The 18,802-nt window shown below is 38.4% G+C and overlaps 1 protein-coding gene across 4 annotated transcripts in view; it reads left to right on the top strand.

Moving 5' to 3' along the window:
* CCDC150 (coiled-coil domain containing 150) overlaps positions 1–18,802 on the top strand; it is a 44,175-nt gene that overhangs the window by 12,476 nt on the left and 12,897 nt on the right. For all 4 annotated transcript variants that reach the window (XM_081934435.1, XM_081934434.1, XM_081934433.1 and 1 more), the window contains exons 6-17: positions 1,069–1,137; positions 2,139–2,255; positions 3,279–3,408; positions 4,191–4,234; positions 4,426–4,518; positions 5,247–5,354; positions 7,377–7,489; positions 7,670–7,844; positions 9,028–9,093; positions 9,686–9,778; positions 13,070–13,177; positions 17,469–17,597. In XM_081934435.1, coding sequence (XP_081790561.1) covers positions 1,069–1,137; positions 2,139–2,255; positions 3,279–3,408; positions 4,191–4,234; positions 4,426–4,518; positions 5,247–5,354; positions 7,377–7,489; positions 7,670–7,844; positions 9,028–9,093; positions 9,686–9,778; positions 13,070–13,177; positions 17,469–17,597 — 1,245 coding nt within the window. The remainder of the gene's footprint in view (positions 1–1,068; positions 1,138–2,138; positions 2,256–3,278; positions 3,409–4,190; positions 4,235–4,425; positions 4,519–5,246; positions 5,355–7,376; positions 7,490–7,669; positions 7,845–9,027; positions 9,094–9,685; positions 9,779–13,069; positions 13,178–17,468; positions 17,598–18,802) is intronic.

The following is an 18,802-nucleotide window of genomic DNA, read 5'->3' on the forward strand; positions in this document are numbered from 1 at the left end:
ATAATGGCAATGATTGGTCAAAAAAGTCAAGATGGTGGCTGCAGCGGTGTGATCAAGGTTCTGCCTGTTTTTTATGTGCCTTGCATAGGTTATGCATATCAAAAATAGGTGGTATTTCAGCTATACCTTTGCAGCCCCCACTTTTTTTGGAAACATGGAGGATACTTGTGGAATACAGATAGTCCTTGTTTAACGAATATAATTAGGACTAGCAATTCCATCAATAACCAAAATAGCTGTTAAGTGAATGGACTATGCCAACTCACAATGGGCAGTTCTAGCAGTCCCAGTTGCAGTCATCAAAACAATCACCCCTTTTTGTTAAACAAGATAGCGTATGACTGCAATGTGTGACCTCCTGCTAGCTTTCCCATTGACTTTGCTTGTCAGAAGCCAGCTGGAAGGGTCACAAATGGCAATCCACATGATCACGGGATGCTGCAAACGTGACTGCCAAGTGTCTGAATCACAGTCATGATCATGGAAATGCTACGATGAGCACAACTGGGAAGACCAGTTGTAAGTCACATTTTTCTGGACTATTGTAATTTCAAACCATCACTAAACAAATGGTTGTTAACTGAGGATTACCTGTAGTCCAATACATAACATTTTCATTTTTCTGAAGCAAGTAAAAAATCGATCAAGTAAAAAAATCAAGTAAAAAAAAAGGTTTCAGAGAGCATTGTGGAAGAATTTATGAGTGAAGACTGCTGGCAATAGCTTTGTTTATTGATTGTATACTTTGCAATTTATAGATACATTTTTAATTCTGTTCATATTCCTATACGATTCTATATTGGTGAAACCTGTATACTGTATAGATTTCATTGATTTAAATGATATTGAAGTTGTAGGTTCAAGAATGAATTACTGTAATGGGAAAGATAAGAGATTTGACTACTAAAAAGGACCTTAAGAAAGTTATGCTGTATCCCATAAACTCAAATGTCAGAGGTTTATTGGAACTGCAAACAAACATCACAACTATAAGCTATAAAAAGTACTTTGAAAAATGTTTGCGCATTCTGTTAGAGTTGCCTAAATGTGCTATTTTGATCTTTGTAGAGAGATGTAACTATTTCAGCTAAAGAATTGAGAACATCAAAAGAAAAAATGAACAACAAACTCCAAGAGGTAAGAGCAGGAGAAAATCAGAGAGTAGTACATTTTAAAAAGTACTAGATCAGTGATGGCGAACCTATGGCACGCGTGCCACAGGTGGCACGTGGAGACATTTGTCAGGGCACACGAGGCGCTGCCCTGTCAGCTGGCCAGCGTGCATGTGCGCGCTGGCCAGCTGAGTTCACCCTTTTTTAAAGCCATTTTTTGCCCTCCCTAGGCTCCAGAGCCTTTATAGGAGCCTGGGGAGGTCAAAAAGAGCCCACCCCCACCCCTCCCAAAGGCCCTCCGGAGGATTCATGAACAGACTTCCGGTTTGCTCAGAGGATCGTTTTGACTGCTCTGGAGGCTTCCGAGAAGCGTCCTGAAGGTCCCTCAACCTTCAGAGCGCTCAAAATGACCCTCCGAGCAAACCGGAAGTCACTTCCGGTTTGCTCGGAGGTTCGTTTTGACTGCTCCGGAGGCTTGAAGCGTCCTGAAGTTCCCTCAAGCCTCCGGAGGGCTTCTGGGGGGCCAGGGGAGGCTGTTTTCGCCCTCTCCCCGGCTCCTATAAAGCCTCTGGAGCCTGGGGAGGGCAAAAAAAGCATGCAAAAAATGGGGGGGGGGGTGAAATGCCTGTAGTGCGCGCATGCGCACTGGGGATTCGTGCATTGCATTATGGGTGCAGCACGCCTGCACACTACCCCCCTGCGCTCCCCCCACTTATGGCACACGAGCCAAAAAAGGTTTGCATCGCTGTACTAGATAATACAGGGCTATAGGCACAAGGGAATGGATGAGTTGAAGATTCTTAGAATATTCTCCAAGAGATCGTGTATTGTTTGGGAAGAGGTTTTCAATCGAAAGGCCAGCATTATTTTTGCAGAAATAAGATAAAACCATGTCAGACTAAGAACATAGGAAATCATGTCCATCAAATATATTGTGGAAGTCTCTATATTGTGACTTGCAAAGTGAGACTCTCAGATTTGTTTTCTGTGTTGCCTTTGTGCTTTACATTTGTTTGTTTTTTCCAGATAATGGAGAAATTATCCAAGGAGTCCAGCTCAAGGGAGTCTTTGGAACAAAGCCAGGTTGTCCTTCTTTATCAAATGCGTGACATGGAAGCAATAGTGGAAAAAGAACAGAAGCAGGTAGTAGACGCCTTTCTTCTAGAATATGACCAAAGAATGTGCTTGCAGGATGCTGATGGATTGATATTGACGTGTAAGGTTGCAACAGCATACCATTAAAGCAGAATATTAAATTACTATTGCTGATACAACCAGGCTTATTAAGAGAATTTACTAATGCAAACATTGATGTATATAAATGTTCATTTTTTTCTCTATTAAGCAGAATGCTGGAAGGCCACTTGTAATGTGCACATGATTGCGCACCATTAAGAAAATCTTCCTTTGCCAACCCTTAATCACCTATATCTTACTCTTATTCATGCAGTTTATGAGAATAGTCGGCATGCTGCAATTTGGAAAATGTATGCTTTTTTTGACTAGCAAGAAGTAATCAGAGAATGTGAGTACTGGATGGTTGTCCAGCATTGTAGCTTACATTACCTGGCTAATATGCCAGATTTTGACAGAGATTATATAGGCTGCCTCATGACAATCAACTAAATTCAATAATGAACAAATTCTATGTGTATATTTTATTCCGTTAGTAATCCATCAGATACAGTGTTGGTGTCAGTCTAAATGATGGGTCAGCTGTCAATGGAAGTAGGTGTCCATATCCGAGGTGGATAGCAAATTCCAGTCCACATTTTGCAGTTTCCAAATCACAGTCAAAATTTGATGGCAACCCCAATGATTTTCAATAGCAAGCTATTCCTGCCACCCATCAAAATCCTCCAAAATTTCCCTAAGCTCCCCCCCCCCCAAATCTTCCTCTTCCCATGACATCAATACATACCTATTTGGACACTGTTTTTTTTTTATTTTAAAAATGTAGCCATGAGCCAGTATTCAAATCTGCTCTTGAATTATTCTTCAAATTTGTTGGTATTCCCATCCTGATACTCAAAGATAATAATCTACATGATAAGCTATTCAACTGAATAATTTAATTTCATTTAGCTTGCTCACTTTTTGGTATTTCTTAATTGTTGTAAGAAATGCCTGTATTTTACAGAATGCATGTTTCAAATGCCATTACAGGTTCAAATTCTGCAGGAGGATTGTAACATTCTACGCCATGATATTCAGCTATCTCAGGAGAGACTACAGCAAGAACAAGAGAAGTTAGTTCAATTAGAGGAGGAATGTGTATGTCTTAAAGCTGATCTAGGTATTGGAATCAAAACCTTAGATGTTTTATATTTCTTAAACCAACTTTGGCTATCACTTGATAGATACGCTAATTCGAAATATCTTTAATTGGTTTTTTTCTTGACTTCTTTTAAACTGTAATTGTTTTTCTGAGTAAATGGAAAAATCACACTAATTGCTGCTTTTTGGAAAGAGAAAATTATAACATACTTGCAAAATCATTCATGAAATAAATGAGAAATTGATTATTAGCCACTCAATCATAAAGTCTACTGGAATTCCCGAGGTAGAGTATTGTCACAAATATAATATCTAGTTTCCACTGGAAGGTCTTCATTGAGGCAAGCTATTGCTCCTCTTGTAAACTGATTGCATTGTACATCTGCTATTACAATAATTTTAAAATGGTTTCATGATGGAACCAGCTATCTACAGTGTAGTGATCTATTGATGTAGGAGGTCTTCAAAAAAAAATTACTAGGCCACCTGTGACAGATTGAAACAGGACAGCATAATCCTTCATATAAGTAGCTATAGATGTTACAGGAAATGCCTTGGAGATGCTCTCATCAAATCAGCTTGCAAGTTTAAATCTACATGCAGAAAAATGTTACTTTGGATTTCATAAATGCATACAATAATCGGTAGGCAAATCCTGAGTGTACTACTTAAAAATACAGCTTGCTTGGAGTGAACAAGCTTTGCATCTGTTTTGTTGTTATTATTGTTATTATTAGGGAAGAATATTAGTTAAACAGTTAGATATCTAATAAAAACAGCTGCATTTTGATTTTTTTGTAGAATCCCGAGACAAGATGATTTCTAAGCTACGTGAAGAAGTCCAAGTAAGTATAAAAAGAAAATCAGCAGGTCAAAAATATATTATAGAAATTCTTTTTATAAGTGTCTTGACTTTAACTACACAACAAAAAATTTTTGCTAATACATAAAGAGCTGCGCCAGAGAGAATAATTATGTTTTAATACCTGTTTTAAAATATTTTTTCCTAAAGACAATTAACCTTATTTTCATCTAGACTACACAGCTATGTTTGAACACGGCACAAGAAAAGAATACAAAGTTTCGGTCAAAAATATTTACTTTACAAGAGGTAGCAAGTAAGGCACAGGTAGGAAATATTCCTGTTACTACAAACTTGTCTTAAATTACTGGTAGTCCTCTTTTAGTGTCTGTAACTGGGACTGGCAATTTGGTCATTAAGCAAAGCAATAAACAATGCTAATGGTTCAGCTGTCCTTTTGCTTTATAGACCAGTGAAGATGGTAAATGTACGAACTGGTTGTAATTTTATTTTTCATGGTAATTGCAAGTGGTTGCTAAGTGAGGCAACTGCTAAATGCAGACTACCTGTATATAGGACACAAGAGACAAATATCTGTAAAATCTTAGGAAAATTGGAGATGTGAGATTTAATGGTCAAATGATGGGAAATGGTCATCACAAAACATTGCTCCTGAAATGTTGGGAAACTACCAGCCAGGCAAGGAGGATGGGGGTGGGGTGGGGGAAGACCAAGATCAAGCCGGGGTGGGGGGGTTGCACAGCTACTAGGGACCTAAGATTGACAGACAGACAGACAGACAGACAGACAGACAGACACACACACACACACACACACACACACACACACACACACACTTCAATTCCATGGAATAGTTTCTGCTTATTGTCAAAAGAAGGCAAGCAGCTTGGGAAGATTCTTACAGGTAAAATACAAGAAACAATATCTATCAAAAACAATATCTGTTGTTGTTTTTTTAAAGATGGAAGCCAAAACTAGTCATCTTGTCAGGGAACTTGTGTCTATTGCTGCAGAAAATCTGTTTTCTTTTTCAGAAACTTAATGGGCAGTTGGCTCAACAGTGCACAGAACTAAGTGGTGCTCTTCAAAAAGCTACTATGGAAAATGCTCAACTTACTCCAGATCATCAGGATGCTCTTCAGGTATGGAGTACATTTTAATATATATAAATGTAAGTTGTTTGTTAAAAACAGTCAATGGTTAGCTTTAGGTGCGTGGCCTAGCCTTCCTTTTATTCCTTTTATTTATTCATATGGCCACCCATCTTGCTAACGTGATTCTGCGTGGCTGTATAGATAAGAATCCACCCATGTCTTGTAGTAGATCAACTTGATCAGTGTTTCTCAACCTTCCCAATGCCGCGACCCTTTAATAGAGTTCCTCATGTTGTGGTGACCCCCATCCATAAAATTGGTGTCTCGGTTCCTAAGACCATCGAAAATAGGTGTTTTCCAATGGTCTTAGGTGACCCCTGTGAAAGAATCGTTCGACCCCCAAAGGGGTCCCAACCCACAGGTTGAGAACCACTGAACTAGATGGAAACAATGTGGTAGACAAAGGAGAACCTGTGTATTTGTTTAAATAGCTGAGATTTCAAGAAGTCTCCATCAGTATATATTGTTAAAATCTGTGAAGGAGAAAAGGGAGAACAGAGATATGCCTAATGTTTTACATCTGTCTTGTAGCAGTCTCACATGCATTGTATATTGCGCAGGATACCCTTTTTGAGGGAGATAGGCAGTTCAAAAAATTGAAAAATAATAATAAATAAACTAAAAAACTTGCTGAAAGAAAAGTCAAGCAAAGAATTGCTGGCTCCTCATTTCTGCTAATGTCAGGCTTTGTTTATTCACTGTGAAGTCAGAACCAGAAGGGAAATTAGCTGGGCAGCCCTTACATTGACAAAGCTGTGGAATTTCAATTGCTGATCATCATTTCATACCTTTATTTATTTTCTGTTTCCTTGCTTGCTTAGCATTTGTTGTTCCAATGCAGAGGGATTCCCAATAGCTTCCATTCCTTTCCTTTAATAAGAAAAATTAAAATAGCAAAACAATATTAGAAAGATCATCTGTCAGTTATCAAAAATGACCGTGGCCACCGAAGAACCATAAGCATCCAAACACAAGTCAAGTGAGCCCCAAACTCAAGTTTTCTTCCCAGAGCTTTTTATAAAAAAAGCAATTTTTTACATGTTTTGTAAAACTCAACAGGGTTGGGCTATTTTGATTTCAGGAAGTAAACTATTCTAGTGAAGAGGGCTGCAACTGAGAAGGCTCAACTTCTGGACCATGTAGAACATCTCTAAGAGAAGGGACCTGAAGCAAGCTTGCTTTTCAGCCTTTTTGGATGGGCAGGTGCAACTGGGAGGAGGCAGGCCAAAGATATCCAAGTCCTGAACCATAAAGGGCTTTGAAGAATTCTAGACTTTGAATTGCACTTGAAGCTAACTTGCAATCAGTGCATTCTGGACATAGGAGTGTTAAGACGTTAATTTGCTCCTTCTGTTGGTTGAAGTAGGCTGTAACCTGTGCCAGTTCAAGCTTCTGGATGTTCAAAGCAGCTCCATGTAGAGGAAATTAAAGCATGACCTACTCTGAACACAGCTTCCCAATTCAGAATAGTCATAGCTGATACAGCAGATATAACTGATTGGTTGGTTGATTGATTTTTATCCTGCATTCATTATTTTATAAATAACAAAATAGCAAACGTATGTAATACTCCTTCTTCCTCTGATTTTCCCCACAACAACAACAACAACCCTGTGAGGTGAGTTGGGATGAGAGAGAAGGACCAGACCGTAGTCACCCAGCCGGCTTTCATGGTTAAGGCAGGACTGGAACTCACAACCTCTTGGTTTCTAGCCTGGTGCCTTAACCACTAGACCACTAGACCAGTGGGTCTCAACCTCCCTAATGTCGCGACCCTTTAATACAGTTCCTCATGTTGTGGTGACCCCCAACCATAAAATTATTTTATGTTTTCTGTATTTTTTCAAAAATATGTTTTCCGATGGTCTTAGGCGACCCCTGTGAAAGGGTCGTTCGACCCCCAAAGGGGTCCCGACCCACAGGTTGAGAACCACTGCACTAGACCGAACTGGCTCTCATTGTTACTCCCGTGTTCATAAATTCTCCCCCCCCCCTTTTCCCCCCATTAAGGTGGAACAAGAAAAAATGCATCAGAAACTGAAGGAACAAGACTTGATTTTGGATGCTGTTACGGGAGAGCTGCAGGTTGTGCAGCAAGAAAAAGCTCAGCTCCAGAAAAAAATGTGAGGCATTTGTGTGGTTGTTCCCCAAGTGTGACCCACTTTCTTTCCTGTTCTGTTTTCTGTATTTGTCTCTTAGTTTAGCACAAGCTATACCTTATTCAGCTTCTTGCACTGTCTTCTGAATTTTTTGAAGAATGTAGAGGATAACAGGACTGCCACATAGTTATGTTTATTCTGCAGAGAAGACCTGCGAACTGAGCATGCTGAATGCAAGAAGAGGGGCTGTAAAGAAGACACCATTGCTGCTGAAAAAGCCCGCCTGGAGTCTACACTTTCCCAGACCCAAAAGGAATTGGAGACAATTACACAGGAGCGAAATTCTTTGCTAAATGAGAAAAAGATACTTGAAGAAGAGGTACAGTCGCTATTTATTGTGGTTTTACAGTAAAATCTGCATTTTTGTCAGAAGGACATTACATGTTCATTAGAGAGAGGCAAATTTGTATTTGGAATCTTAGTAAAAAAAAAAAAAAGATGTTTGCTGCTTTGTATAATACACCAGTACCAAAATGGCAAATACAAATCATCCTTTACTTATAACTGCAAATGAGGCCAAAATTTCCATTGGTAATTAAGGCAATGATTAAGTTTATTTTGCCCCATTTTACGACCTTTCTTGACCCAATTGTTTAGTGAATCACTGTGATCAAGTGAATCATTCAGTTGATTAGTGAATCTGACTTCCTCCATTGATTTTGCATCTGTCAATGCCATAAATAAAGTTGCCAAAATCTGAATTTTGATCATGTGACCACGGGGATGCTGCAACGGTCATCAGTGTGAAAATTGGTCATAAGTCACTTTTTTCAGTGCTGTTGTAACTTCAAGCGGTCACTAAGCAAATGATCGAGGACTATCTGTGACTGACATTATGTGCAAGATTTGAATTGACTCAAAATAATATTTCTGTGCCAAATTTTTTAAATAAAATTTGCCCCAGAAAATAGCATAGAAAACCAGTATATTCTGCAATAACCAATTTTGTTGTATACATGAGGTACAATGACAATAAAGGCTATACTATGGTATTTGAGGGGACGCGGTGGCTCAGTGGCTAAGATGCTGAGCTTGTCGATCAGAAAGGTTGGCAGTTCAGTGGTTCAAATCCCTACCACTGCATAACGGAGTAAGCTCCTGTTACTTGTCCCAGCTTCTGCCAACCTAGCAGTTCGAAAGCACGTAAAAATGTAATAGAAAAATAGGGACCACCTTTGGTGGAAAGGTAACAGCATTCTGTGTGCCTTTGGCATTCAGTCATGCCAGCCACATGACCATGGAGATGTCTTCAGACAGTGCTGGCTCTTCAGCTTTGAAACAGAGATGAGCACCGCCCCCTAGAGTCAGGAATGACTAGCACATATGTGCAAGGGGAACCTTTACCATTACCTTTTATGGTATTTGATGAGTTATCGCTAATCACTGCTGATTCAGATTTTTACAAAAGTAACCATTCCTAATGTACATGAAGAAAATATATATATATAATAGATTTTTCCTTTAAATGTTTGGCAAAAAACTATTTTAATTCTTAATGTCAGTCGCAGCAAACAATACAAGAAACAAGAACGATTGAAAAGTTGGAAGCCGAACTAACGGAAAAAAAGGTACAGCATTATATACAAGTGTTTAAAGTATTGAGGTTCCCATTGGCCAACAGTTAAGTCTGTCAATTGATTTGCAAATTCATTGGGTTGTAGATCCAGATTTGCTTGGAATAAACTTGGAAAAGCATACGAGGCACCCCTATACCTGGCCTATTACTTTTAACCTCTGCTTAGTTCAAGATTTAGTTCAAACACTTATTTGGTGAAATGATCCAGTAGGTTAAGGTTATTTTAAAATTCTTTGACAAGCAGTTCAAAACTGGGTCCTCTTTGTATTGCTAAGTTCTACAACCAGCAAAACATGATATAAACATCTTTTTAAAAAACCAGAATATATTTTCTAGATAAATGTGTGATAACCATAGCAAAGGCATTCATTTTAAACTGATGTTTATAAATAGAAGACTAATTATTTGTCATTTTTAGTCATTTTAGATGTTAGCCCCTGATGCTGTACATAACTAACAATTATCTGGCTCCCCCTGCTGCTAGAGAAATATCTAGATAGGTTTCATTTACCAAATGGTTCAAACTATGAACAACTAACTATATTTTATGGCACCTGAAATGTGGTCTTTGTTTCTTTTTTAAGTCAGAAATTAATTGTCTGCAAGAATCAGTGAAAGCACTAGAGAAAGAAAAAAGGGAATTTTTGGAGCAGGATGCTGCACTTAAGCACCAAAAGGTATGCAACTGAAATAGTACAACATGGCATAAAAGTAAAGTCATTTGATGATATCTCTTCTGCTCCAATAAAAAAAATTACCTTCAACAAAAAGGAATATTAAAAAGGGGGGGGGGATCAATACTTTTTTGCAGTGGCATTGGAAGTAAAGGTTTATTTTAATCATATCTGCAGTTTTCACAGCATCTGTTTTATTTTACTTAGTTTCTCATTTTACTTTTACATTCAGGGCTGGTCTTCTGTCTCAGGCAAACAGAAGTTTAGTGATAACCTTTCCCCTGTTTCCTGTCAACTCTGCCGGTTCATTGTTGTTAGAGGACATTGCAGGCTGCTTGTTTTCTGCTTTATTGGGCATTATCCTGTGGTCAGCACTGAAGTGAAATTCTGCAGTCAGGTTGTGACTTGAACTAAGATGTTCTGGGCCATTATCCTCTCTTACTCCTGGTTCCCTTAATGAGTCTCCACGTAAATCCTTGAATTTCTTTTTATACTACAGGAAACCGATTCCCTTACTACAAGGGAATGGGGCTGACTCAGTAACAGCGGTTACTTTTATGTGCAACCTATTCAGCTTTTCCTCTCAAAAAGCAACACAGTTGTCTATTTATGCAATAATGCGAAGAGAATACAGAACCTTATTATCATCTCAGTTAAGATGGGTGGACTTCAACTCCCAGAATTCTCCAGCCGGTATCCCGACAAGAGAATTCTGGGACTCAAAGTACAAACATCTTAACATTGCTGAGATTGAGAAATAATCTATACTATCTACACATAAGCCCATCTGCAAATGACCAGCCCTCAAAATGTTAAAAAATACCCATGAAAAATGTGGCACCTAAGGATAAGTTGACATCTACATTTTTGTATTTTTTTAAATTTTTGCCTTATCTGTGAGTGGCACATTTTTCATGGGTTTTTTTAACATTTTGAAGACTAATTTGTAAAAGTATTAATGTATATACAGTACTGCAGTTAAGCAAAATGCAATTTTTAGATATATTTTGGCATCTAAAACTCTTGTGAGTTTTAGATTGAGGTATGGAAAGAAGTGTGTTTGTAAATTATTTTTGAGTTTATGAGTAGTTACACACCTTGAGATTCTTAGGGCAAACTGTAAATACTTCAATGAATAAATTGAATCAATGTTTTGGAGAAAAGAAACATTTACTATAGATATCTCCAGAATGGAAGGCCTAACTACCCAAACTGTAGTTTCGATATCCTTGGTTTACAGAGAGCAGGCTCCTCTGTTTTCATCTTGCTAACCAGTGTTTTCTCTTTTGTTATGCTTTGAGCTAATAATGAAAATTTATGACTGCTTCATTTCTTTACAATTTGCTACGAATCACAGCTGAATGAAAGCAAAGAAAAAGAATGAGGAGTGAGAAATTTTTAAGTCTGAGTGGGGAAAACCACATTCTTTAGTTTAGGGAGCCTAAGACAATGACTGGTCCATCAGCCACTAAAACAAGTTTGAAAAGTTAAAGGATAACAAAAACGGGCATATACTAAAAGGAAAATTCAGGTATCTAAACTGTTGAAAGGATCATTCTTGAGCTTCCTATTCACCTCCTTTTACTTTCTCCTGATCATTAGATCTATACTGTTTTTCAGCATAATCCCTTTAGAGACACTTCTGCTGCTGCTCTCCTGAACAATCCTCTTTTTATTTCTGGAGTTGAGTGGAAGAATAAAATCTGTTTTTGAGAGTGCTTGAACCATCCTGTGTTTTCTATCATTGAATCCTGTTCTGCATAAAGACAACTCATAAGTGTGTCTATAATTTTTTAAAAGAAAGATCTCTTCAAGCTGAAGAATGATAAACTGTGCCTCTGGTGTCTTTTTTAAAAAAATGTATTTTATCAAACCTCTTTAAAGGGAAAAAAGAGGCAAGCGACTGAAAAGAGAAATAATAATTGCTTCTGATATCTTAGAATTTTTACTAGATTTGTATGTTATGAAATGTTGTAAAAAAGAGACAGTTGGCTTGAATGCTTAAAAATATTTGGGGGGGCAGTTTGTTTTTAAAACCAAGAATGAGAAATCTGTATGTGATCCCCACTTTAAGTGTTATATAGTTCATCCCATTGCTGCAGTGCTAAAGCCATTCTTCATATTAAGACAAGAGCAAGTGCTTCCCTAACTTCACCAATCTGATTCTCAGACTTTTAAAAAGTACACCTGTAGTATAGAAAGTGGCTTCTGTGGCACTTCTGGAGTACTTGAATATTATCTGAAATTTATCTTTCAGGTTCTTTCATTAATTTCCAACTGCGGTTTTTTGTTTGAAACATATTATAAACAAAACAGCTTATAGGCCTGAACCCTAAACAAAGAATAGAAATTAAAAGATAGGCTTTGTAGACGCAAAGTCGATCATTCCTATGGCACAGAAATCTTTTTTAAAAATGACTTGGTTGTGTTGTCTAGGAGATGATGGATATTTTCGGATGACAGTGAAGAAGAGGAACAGGAAATAAATAAGAGTGAAGACAAACCTAGGAACAGTGACATTTTAGTCATTAAATTGATGTCACAATTGATACTGCAATCCTATAAATGCTTTTACTTAAAGATATCACCTTACAGGCAGTCAATACTAATTGGAACTGAAAACTCTTGTTAAGCAGTGCCGTCATAGGTTGAACAACTATGTGACTGCACCGCTTAGCAAAGGCAGTCCTAGTTATGTTTGTTAAGCTAGTCATTAAGTGAGGATCTCATGTGACGCTAGCTTTTGACTTCTTGCCAACTTCTCCATTGACTCTGCTTGTGGGAAGTTGGCAGGGAAGGTGACAAATCACAGTCATATGTCTGTGCGACAGTATGGCAAATGAAAGCGAGGAGCGGTGGCTGAAATGAAGTCTCGTGACTCTGGAGGTGCTATGATAACCAAAACTTCGAGGACTGGATGTGAGTGCCACTTGTTCAGCACTGTCATTAAGTCCAATCAGACTTTAAATGAGGACCGCCTGTAATTTTAATGGACTGTACTGAAATGAGTCTCTTTAATACTGCAAGGAGAGATAGAGAGGATGCACAGTAAAAAATAAGGCATATGCCTAAGTATATGACATCATGAGGAGTAGATGTATTTAAATAACACGACAATTATATGCTTATATATTTTAGACTATTTTGATTTCACCTGTTGGAATCTGACTTTTTATAATCTTACACCATAACCTTTTGTAATTTACCTGTAGATTCTGTGGGATTCTGTTCATAATAGTTTCTCCAGACATTTTAAAAATGTTTAAGCTGAAAGCCATCTTTCATTGTCTCTAGCTGAAAGTACAGCAACTGGAAGAAGAACTGCAGTCCCTCATATATGTGCAATCAGAAAATAATCAGCTTCACACATTTTGTATTACCCTGAAGGCTAAATATGATCAGGTACTCCATAAATGTAATAGACATAAAGTGTACTCTGTCTATAACAGAGGTGTCAAACTCGATTTCATTGGGGGCCACATCAAAGTGGTGTTTGGCCTCGGGGGACCTGGGTGGGGCGTGGTCAAGGTGAGCATGACCAGCTCAATGTGTCGGGGACACGTGGTGGCTAAGTGCTAAGGCAGGACTTCCCTCAGACCCTCCCTCACTCTCATAATTTCCTTCCTTCCTTTCTTCTCTTCTTTTTCCTTCCTTCTTTTTTTCTTCTCCCTTCCCCTCTCCTTATTTTTACTTTCTTGCTCTCTTCCCATCTGTCCTTCATTTTCTTTTCTCCTCTTTCCCTTTCTTCTTTCCTGTCCCTTCTTGCATGCTCAAATGTAAAAGGGGAAACATTTCTCCTTTTGTTTTGTTTTTAGTTTGTTTTGCTAGCCCTCTACTAGCTAAAAGAGAGCCCTGGCCCCCGTTTTTGGCTGTGATGGCCTCCTGCAGTCCTCTGCTCCACTTTTGTTTTGTTGTTTTATACACGAACGGTCTGTACACCGCCCCGAGTCCCTACGGGGAGAGGGGGCGGTCTATACATTTAATAAACCTAAACCTAAACCTTTTGGCAGCAGAAGACTGCCGGAGGCTGTCGTGGCTGAAAATAGGACCCAGGGACACATGCAGCCCTCCGGAGCTCAGTTTTTGCTGGCAGAGGCACTGCAGGCCAGTCCTTTGCTGTTTCCAGTATGGCCCCGCAGACCAGATCTAAGCACCCATGGGCCAGATCCAGCCCACGGCCCTTGAGTTTGACACCTATGGTCTATAGTGTTTAAGCTACCTATAGCAATATATATGTTAGATTTTGGTTTTATGTCTTTGTTCCTTTTTCTGTGCATTATTTCTTTATTATTGCATTTAAATCCTACATTTTCTATGACAACATGCATAGAGTTCTCTAATTTTACCCTTCTGTAACAATTTTATAAAACAGGTTGGATTGAAGAGAGTAAGGGACTGACTTGAAGTCATCCAGGGAGCTCCATATTCAATAAATTTAAATCTGGATCTTTGCTGTCCTCCTTCAGGATTTAATGTTGTTCTTTGCTGCCTCACCAGGTCTAAAGCCACCTACGTTTCTTCAAACCCTACAACTATTTACCAGCATTTAGAGAGACTCTTGGGTTTAAAAAGTTATCATCCCTCTGCGGATTATGTGTTCAGTCAGCTATTTGTAAACTAATAAATATCTTTTGTTTCTATGAACATGAAGCACTTTTGGAGCCAAGAAAGTGGAAGTAGCCTTTTGATTGCCACAAGGATCAACTTCTTGGAAACAAGAAAAACTTGCGAGTGGTTTTGTTTTTTGTTTTCGTTTTTTTGAGGAAAAATTGCTTGGAATTATATTTTTTTCTGATTTTTGATATTTTAAATGCTACACGATCAAATTGTAGATAGACCATACATAGTTAAATAATCATTGGTATTAATATATATTTTTCCTGTTGGAAAAATTTACAATATTAAATTAATACATATATTAATAGTTTTGATTTACCAGATATGTTTTTTGAATGGAAATAAGTCATAATTTTAGAGCATCAAAACACATTGGAGAAATAGATGGCGCAATCATATAGAAGTATGGAGACCCAGGTTCTAATGGGAAGGGAAGGTTTTCTGAGTTTATTTTAAACAAAATAATTACCGTATTTTTCAGAGTATAAGACGCACCAAGGTTTTGAAGAGGCAAATTAAAAAAAAGTAGGTAGGGAGAGAGTGGGAGAAATACACTAGGTAGGTAGGGAGAGAGAGTAGGTAGGTAGGTAGATAGAGGGGGAGAGAGAGAGAGAGAGAGAGAGTGAAATACAGTAGGGAGGGAGAGTAGGTAGGTAGGTAGAGGGATAGAGATAAAGGGAGAGAGGGTAGGTAGGTAGGTAGGTAGGTAGGTAGGTAGGTAGGTAGGTGAGAGAATAGGTAGGTAGGTAGATGTTTCCAGGTGTATTTATCCATGTGCTAGAGAAGGAAATCACTGACAATCTGCAGCACCTAAGACTTGTTTCTGCTGGCACAGCACTTGATCAATGTAATTCTCATCAATCACTCTAACAAAAGAGCTTTCCGAAAGGGGGGGTAAGTTTTTGCACTCGGCCTGTTTTTCGTGAACTATAAGATGCACCCAGATTTTCAGCCTCTTTTTTGAGGGAAAAAGGTGCATCTTATACTCCGAAAAATACGGTAACAGACACAAATTGAGATCACAACTCAAAATAGGGTATGTCAAGTAATATCAGAGCATTTTAACCTCCCAGGGCACACCATTGCAAATCTCAATGTTGCTATTTTGGAAAAAGAAAAAGAAAAACAGAATATGGAGTTAAATTTAATCCAATTTGTCAATCTGCACTATTTTTTCACTTAATTTGTTCATTACAGAAAGTGGATTGTGAATAAATCACATTCTGACCAAAGAGGAGGAGTCTCATGACATCACAAATGGAACAGAGTGATGTCCCAGAATTTCTATGATATGGGAGAGAACATACAGCTTTACCTTTGAATAAGAAGGGCTAGAACTTTTCAACAGCCATTGATGGGAAAAGGGAACAAAATCAGATTTAAAATGGCTCCCTTCAGACCTCATTAATATAACAGCTTTTTAAAGCAATATGTAGTTGGGGATAAGAATCTGTATTTGAAAATGGACACCACTCTTTTCAAACTTGATCAGCCTTCTCCGGGATTTTTATTTCTCCTTAAGCCACAAAGTTTATAGCGAAAATGCCTCTTAAAAAAAGAAAGTCTTCGGAAAATTGCTGGCAGCAGAAGTCCAGTAACCATTTTAGGTCATGCCTGGCCTGTGACATAAAGACCAACGTGGAACTTAGGGAACAAACGTCTTCCCTATATTCTCCAACACGTAGAGTCCGTTTCATGACTGATCTGCCTGGGAGGGAATCTGTCTCTGACTGTGGTGATAATCGCAGAGCCTCTTCTCGTGATTTATTCAAAGCTGCCATGGCTGTGGATGAAAAGCTGGAGCGTAGAAGAAAACTCAGGAGCCGCAAACGTTTAGAAACTGACAGGGATGTAGTTAGTGAGGGAACAGATATCCAGAGGGTGAGTTTAAAACTGTGACATGCAGGAAGAGGATATCAGCAACCAATCATATATAATTATGGAGATTCAGGTTCTACTTTTTCCTTAGGCAGGGAAGCCAGATGGATATCATTGGGTCAGTCATTCTCTCTCAGACCTAGAAGGCCTAGCCTATTGTGTGCGTGCGTGCGCACACGCACGCTTGTGCATAACCACATCCATTCATATGTTCTTATTCACACCTGATATTGAACAACAGCCTGGTTCATTTCAGCCTCTGTCTCTTCCTCACTCCCCACACATACATAGAGTGTATGATTCAGAAATTTGATTTGAAAATTTTCTCTAAGGGACTAATGTAATAAAATAATCATAATATAGATAAAGATAGATGATTATATATTCTGCTTGGAATTTGAGAAGTGAAACTGTTACATTAAGAGCCAAGAGTGTTAAGGAAACATATGTCATTCACCTGTGAAACTGGAGGGTAGTTTGATCGGTTAAAAGTTCATGCTTAACATAGGTGTTACATCAAACTCATCCTTAAGCTAGGGAGTTTGTAGCTATTAAAGAAATCTGGTTTTGTTTAAATTGAAATAGGAAGTTGGTTCCGCTGCTAGTTTTTAATACTTACTTTAAGCTATACTTTGCACATTACTTTATTATTTGGCATTATGATTGTTTTATCCTACACTTCGTTCTATAAGAGAGAATAATACAATTCCATGGGCAGTGGGTAGAAATAGTAAGAGAGTTTATTACTACCACACACTGGTAGTTGATAACATGTCACCTGCTTTTAATTGAAATATACAGTATTTTGTGTCAGCAATTAGTCTACCTCTCCTTTGTGCTTTGGCATCTTTTATGATTAAAAAAATGTGTTTGAGTACTCTCTTTTGCGCTGGGCTTCCTTTTATGGCAAGATTAGGTGGGGGAATTCATTTCCTAATATTAACCATAAGATTAAATTGTCTTGAAAAATGAGTGTCTCTAGGTTGCTAATTGTTGTTGTTTCTCAAGTGATGCTTGTACGTATTCTGTAGCTCATGGATATATGTGGAATGGTAACCAGTTCTGAATATTCCAGTCTCTCTTTACTGTTTAGCTACTGATTTATTTGCACAAAATTGAGGGTAGCATTTTCCCCACTAGACTTAGTTCCTGGCATTTAGAAAAATAACATTTCTCTCTCTCTTTTTTTCCATAAAAGACACAGTCTCTCCTTGTCTGCAGAGAGGACTCTCTTTCTCTATCAGTCAAATCCCACGAAGAAGCGTTAAGAGAGAACCAGAAACTCAAAGGGCAAATAGGGGCTATTGAAGAAAGAGAGAAGCGCAAGGTAACACCAGATAGGGAAAGACCCTTATCAGCTTTGTCTACCCTTCCCAACTAAGTAATTTCACCAAAACACTTTAATGTTTCTATTCATCATCTCCATAAAGACTTTGGTTAATTATGTGACCTATCAGATACTCTTTCAGCTGTTTCAAATTTTCTGGTCACTATATACAGTATTAGGTGCTGGGAGAATTGAGGAACAACCTTTTACTGCTCTGTTTTTCACTCCAGCCCCAGAAGGATAGGCAGTATGACAGAGTAGTGCTTTGATAGTTATTTGATAGTTGGGAGAAAAAACAGCCAGCAAGGTGATTTTTCAAAATACTTTTTTGAATTATAACTTCCTCATACAATGGAATAGATGGAATGATGGCATCTGATCAGAAAAGTTTTTCCTACTTCACAGCAGAGCAGATTTTTCAATTGATTAAACTTCCTGAGATACTACCTTAATTTACCTGAATAGTTAGCAGTAGTTATTTTCCATACACCACTGGTCTTGCTTAATCAAGAAAAAAAATCCTAAGTGAAATTTATTTATTTATTTATATTTATTTATTCATTCAATTTCTATAGAACATATAATTATACTTTTGCTACCATTTTTTGCTTCTTTTAAAAATCACTGCATCTAATAGTCAAATAGTGTGCTGCTTACAATTTTTGCACTATACAAATACCCATGCACACATTCCAGTCACAGTGCAATAGCCCAAATGCCCCAACAATAATCCTGCCTGGTTCCCTAGGCTCAACCAGTAGCCAAATTCATCCCCCAAGCCACATCAGGGAAAAAATAATAAATACACGAAAACTTTAACCTCAAAAAAAATTCAGTAAATAAATGAGGCCAGAGCCACCCAGAATCGTAGGGGAGAAATGTCATAGAAACGACAATTGTAAGTAAGTATGCACTAGACCCGTGATGGCGAACCTTTGGCACGTGTGTCACAGGTGGCATGCGAAACCATTTGTCAGGGCACGCAAGGCGTTGCCCTGTCAGCTGGCCAGCATGCCTGCGCGCACTGGCCAGCTGACTTCGACCTTTTGAGGGCATTTTTCATCCTTCAGAGGCTTCCCTGAAGCCTCCAAAGTGCGAAAAACCGGCCCTATGGGCAAACCGGAAGTTCAGGAAGGGACTTCCGGTTTGCTCGTATGGCCGTTTTTGACCCTCCGGAGCCTTCAGGGAAGCCGTCTGAAGGCCCC

Source organism: Natrix helvetica (assembly GCF_964273705.1).
Source record: "Natrix helvetica genome assembly, chromosome: 1".
Lineage (NCBI taxonomy): Eukaryota > Metazoa > Chordata > Lepidosauria > Squamata > Natricidae > Natrix > Natrix helvetica.